Source organism: Sphaeroforma arctica (assembly GCF_001186125.1).
Source record: "Sphaeroforma arctica JP610 unplaced genomic scaffold supercont1.378, whole genome shotgun sequence".
NCBI classification, from domain to species: Eukaryota; class Ichthyosporea; order Ichthyophonida; genus Sphaeroforma; species Sphaeroforma arctica.
Genome location: NW_014040180.1, coordinates 38,208 through 43,473, shown reverse-complemented (window position 1 = coordinate 43,473; position 5,266 = coordinate 38,208). Strand labels below are relative to the sequence as shown.

Here is a 5,266-nt window from a genome sequence, read left to right as displayed (position 1 = left end):
AAGCAGTACGTATACTAAAAACGTACTCTTAATAGTACAAGGAACTTAAGTTTCCTAAATGGTTTTTAATGGTTTTATTAATTAATACCTTTTCCATTTTACATATCAGATATTTGGACAAGGCCATTGAAAGGCCCCAGTAAAATACCAAACATAAGAGTTGGTCTAGTTCTATTAATAGAACTACATTTACTTTCCAAAATTATTTATATCTGAATACTTCGGTAGCGAGATGGCTCAACCGAATATAGGAATAACGTTACCTAGTTTATCCTCCGATCAGCCAACCAGATGTACCAGTCTGACGAAGGCTAAGTCGGCAATTCTTGATAAGTGGAAAGTTATTGGTTAAGATAATAACAAAAGTCATCAAGAGTATTTTCTTTTCCTTTTTACTATTTTTTTTAAAGATAAGATTTTATGAGTCTCTCGGATTCGCCCCAACGAAACATACAACAGTTTCTAATAGAGCGACAACGAAACACTAAATAAAATCCCTTCGGCGAAAACAGTACTGAGAGGATTATATATAGGCAATGTCTCAGCCTCACAATCCCTCAGAGTATTGCTGTTTTCACGAGGCATCCCTAACTTTACTAAAAGACTCATTTCGGTTATTTACCTTGAAATTATCACGATATTTAGATTTTACCTACGCGTTTACTTATTCTAAGGCGTTAATATCGCAGAGACCGAATCTTATAATTTGTATTATATCGGCTTTGTCTGTCTTCTGGTAGTATCGGTCAACTTCCCATTTAGTGTCCAATGCGAATACTCCGAACATTGGATTTGCAGCTGGTGTTGTAACATGCACGTTCCACAACATTTGAGTATAATTACGTGGCTGTTGCACGCTTGTAGCCACAAGTACCGTCATGTTATCAGGTACCTTCGCAACTGGTAAAGTAGTCGTCGAGTTGTCGTTGTCGATCCTTGGTGCTGATAGATTATCACTAAGGCTCGGAAAGCATTCCGTGTATATATGTTCCTCACTTATGAACCCATGTAGAGTTGTCGCCTATTCAGAGGCTGTAATATAGCTCTCAATTCAGCGTGTGTCTTTGACACTACAAACTGACAACTTACTGCTTGTTCGTAGTCGTTAGTCGTCAGATGAATGCCCATAAAATATTTGGTCTTGAGATGATCGCGCACTAAGTTAGTGAGTTTGTGTGAATAATCCGCATGATATACAGTTCCCGTTTATTGCTGATTTCTGATATCTTTGTACGGTTTCTGTCTCTGGAAGAGTAGAAATAGAACGGACATTAGGTATGGCGCATAGAAATAGTGGCCCGCGTATCCCACTGGATCTTCAAATGAGGAGAAGCTTTTCGCTAAGCCAGCATAGTTAAGTAGTGCGCCTGCACGTTTTCTCGCTTGTAACCATGAAAACCAACGGGCGTCGTACCTTCGCTGATGTGCCGCACATACCCGTCTAGTCATTGCTTTCACTCGTGCTCCGTCACTGAATTCGTTCTGTAGATCATGCAAGAGATCGATATCGATATCAGATCTGTGTGTCAACAGACACGGCAGCTCCTGTTGTACGTATTCTGGTAATTTGGAAACAACGTCTGGGTTTTATCTGCTTACAACTCATATTGCCACATATAAACCGTTATGACATCAGAAACCAGCATCGATCGCGAGCCACTATACGTCGTGCAACAGGATGAGTTGGATGTCTGTGGTGTATTATGTTCGTACCATTACAATTAGGACAGTGTACTTTTATTGTGGGAAATGTACTTTTCGTATCGAAATAGAACACGTCCACAAAGTAAAAGTAATCTAGCAGGCGCTATGCGGGTCGTGGATCACTCTCTAGTTTCCTAACCGGACAATCTGAGGCACGAATCCTGCCACACTTCAAAACTTCCTTCGCAAGTTCAACTGGTGGTTTTACTTGTCGCCCTGCGATTATTTCTGCTTGCATTTGATTCAGCTGTTCATAGACGACACCCTTCACACCTTTCCCACCTTCAGTCCACCACGGCATAGCTTCATCGTCGTCAATTTAATCATCATCCAAGTTTACGTCGTCATCGTCTGCTACTAGCTGTAAACGCCCATTATTTGCGGTGCCTGCAGTTTGTTATATTCTTACATTAGTATATATCTTCATTATCATTATTAACACCGCCAGCGCCGATTCCGTCAGTGCCTATGTCCATATTGCAGTCCGTGTGCAAAGTGCTGTCTGCTGAAATTTTGGGCTCATTCACTTCTGCAACTTCGGGTGCAACTGGCGTTGCTATACTTAGCAAGGACTGCTGTGGGTAGTGAGCTTCAACATCGTCCGCTTTGCCCTCTTCTGCTACCGTATCAGCGTTTTCGGTACCGCTCACGACACCATATTTACACCACCATCCACGTTATTTTGTGTTATACTATCAGGGTGATGATCTAGCATATCACTTACTTTCAACTGGCTTTTACTTTTCTTCTTTGCATCCAATTGATGCTTGCCCTTTCCTGTGTTGTTGGCACCCCCCGAACCCTTCTCACGCATCGTTCCATCTTTATTCAAGCCTTTTATCTTGCCGCCCACTGTACGCGAAGACGAAGACGCAGTCATATTCTTGCACACTAAACTAAGCATAATATAGCTAAAAATAGCGTGTGTTGAACTCTGCAAACATTGATTGATGCATCAATTGAATGCGATTTTCTGAATTTGACATTGTTAGAAAAAAATGATATCACTAGATTAAAAGGGTCTTCACGATTGTGTTAGTCTCGTTTGTGTGTACTATACTCTAGTCTCAAACGAACAAGAACATGCATAAAAGTACAGAAGATTAGCAAGTGCAAGTGGTACACCTAACGGGTGTGTGTGTGTATAAATATAAACATTTTTAATATTGATTATGTATCAGAACCCTGACAATCATAAGCCTACCCACAGACCCCCTCGGTCTGACGGCTTCCTTTTCCTTTTCTTCGTTTTCAAATTTAAGTGCCCTACAGGCACATTTCAAAAAACAAAAAAGCCAATATTTCAATAAAATATTTTTGAGAAAAGAATTGAAACTCGTATTTAGAGAATTTGATTGGGTAATTAGAAAATGTATCCGTAAATCTGTATGTACATTTACAGGCCTTCCCATGTAGGCCACGTACATTTAGAGTATTTCCTCTGAAATAAATGATATTATCCCTGTTCAGGCATAAAACTTTAAAAAATATTATTTGTATCATCTCTATCCCCCGAACCGAAATTTTTGATATTTGAGCTATCAAATAGGATCCCTGACCCTAATTTCCTGTCCTGGTCCCGATTTGATCGTAGCCTTGGCAATCCTCCTCTACTCATTCCTAATCCTCTGTATTGAAGTTTGAGGATTGCAAGCTACTATACTACCCTATTTATACAATTTCCGACAGACCCGTAGCGGTATAAAGTATACAACTAAGCCTAAATGTCTACGTAATGTCTACGAACTTTAAGCTCTAATCTATTCGCGATTTCTCATTAGTTCTACGTTTAGTCGTTTCGCAAGGGTAATGTGGTGATGACTCTTCAAAATTCATTGGCCATGATTTTTCATCATTGTGCACCGAAATTTCGAGAATGGCTCCAGACCCAAAAACAATCCAAAATTCGGATTCCCCGCGAATCCCGAATTTTTACCGATTAAGAGTTGCTGACTCCTACACTAGGTGAAAAATAATAACCAGTAGAACCTAGTGAACATAAACCGCAAAGAAACAGACTTCATTCTATTCTCTACATCCACAAATATACCTAACAAACATATTTACACTTGAGAAGAGTCTACTGTTTATTTTTGGTCGTAGCTTATTAATCAATCGTACACTCTACATCTTTACTTCTTGCCTGCACGTCACATTTGAGGTTTAAGAACCTTGACATATGTGTGGTGCTATTTAACTTTTGACAAATATGTAATCCGGCAACCGAATAGTATATAGCCCTTGAAGCTGAAATTCAATCGCTGTATAAAAAGTTGGGTTCAATTATACGAACAACGTTTGCATAGTTGTGTCCGACAACTACGAGTGTAGGTGGCTAACTTTACATGTATTCATTGCTACTTGAATGTACTTCAAACGCCGGGCAATGAATATTTCAGTCATTATATTAAGTAGCGAAATTCGAAGCGTACATGTTTTCATTTTTATTATTAGTTATCATCAGTTGAAGTATCGAGCGATTGCCGTTTACGGGTAGGCCGGAGTACTTGCGTACGTAGTTTGAGTTTTATATTTGCCTGAGGTCATATTTTTGCACACATCGCGGTTGCGGTACAAATTGACACAACTCGTCAAAGGTGATATATACGTATTCGATCAATCCACACTCCCCGTGCGGTTCTATACGTGTTACGGTGTATTTTTTGGTATCAAGCAAGGGTGCACAAAAATTATATCTGGTATCGGGGATGCAATTATGAACAACGTGGGAACAGGGGACAACCCGTCGTATTTGTTCACAGAAGCTGGAATGGTCACTGCGTTTGTAGACATGTTTTGATCTGATGCTTTCGCCATCTATGCCATCTTTGTCTCGAAACATAACAGTTTAGACTAGAGCTGATAATAAGCTGAGAAAACCAATAATATGTTAAGCGGACTGTAAATGTCACTCCAATTATTAGATTGAAGCAGAAAACGTAGCATCAATCAATATCAATATATTGGACCACAGATTTGACTGAGTTTGGATTTTGGAACTTATAATATTCTTTAAATACAAGGGCAAAAATATACTTGTGTAATCCGTACTTGACAAAAAAATGTACCGATCACTCCAAGAAAAGTTTTCAGAAGATGTTTTATACATGACGATCTGGTATTTCGCATTAATCGGTACTGAAATAAAGGCAAGTGAAAAAAAAGGTTTCTTATGAATGATTTAGCATTTTTGAAGGGATCAAGTTGTGCCTAAAAGTGAAAATATGTATCTGAATTCGGCCTATGAATTTGCAATAACATTTTCTACACTTTATACAACACGGTAAATAGAAACAAGAAATTGAGTATCTCGAACTATAGTCGATACAGATTTGTAAAAAGCTAGAATCGCGATATGAACAACAATGTCCTAATATTATTTTAGCCTGCCAATCGAATTGACAAGCACCCCTCCCCTCCCCTCCTCCGGTACCCTACCCTACCCCTTCGATTCCGAGGGATCTACGATCCCCTGACCAGGGGATGTACGATCCCCCGAAGGGGGATCTACAATGATAGAACCACGAAGTCAGTACTCCCAACGTGGCAGAATATTACAAGA

General features: G+C 39.5%; 1 protein-coding gene across 1 annotated transcript; it reads right to left on the bottom strand.

The window, feature by feature from the left end:
- Nucleotides 1-2,067: 2,067 nt before the first annotated feature.
- On the bottom strand, nt 2,068-2,584 carry SARC_05736 (hypothetical protein; the record flags this gene model as incomplete). The annotated part of the gene is made up of 1 exon (XM_014300399.1): nt 2,068-2,584. One exon carries the CDS (start codon nt 2,582-2,584, stop codon nt 2,351-2,353), a length of 234 nt encoding a protein of 77 aa, XP_014155874.1. The 3' UTR covers nt 2,068-2,350.
- Nucleotides 2,585-5,266: the final 2,682 nt, after the last annotated feature.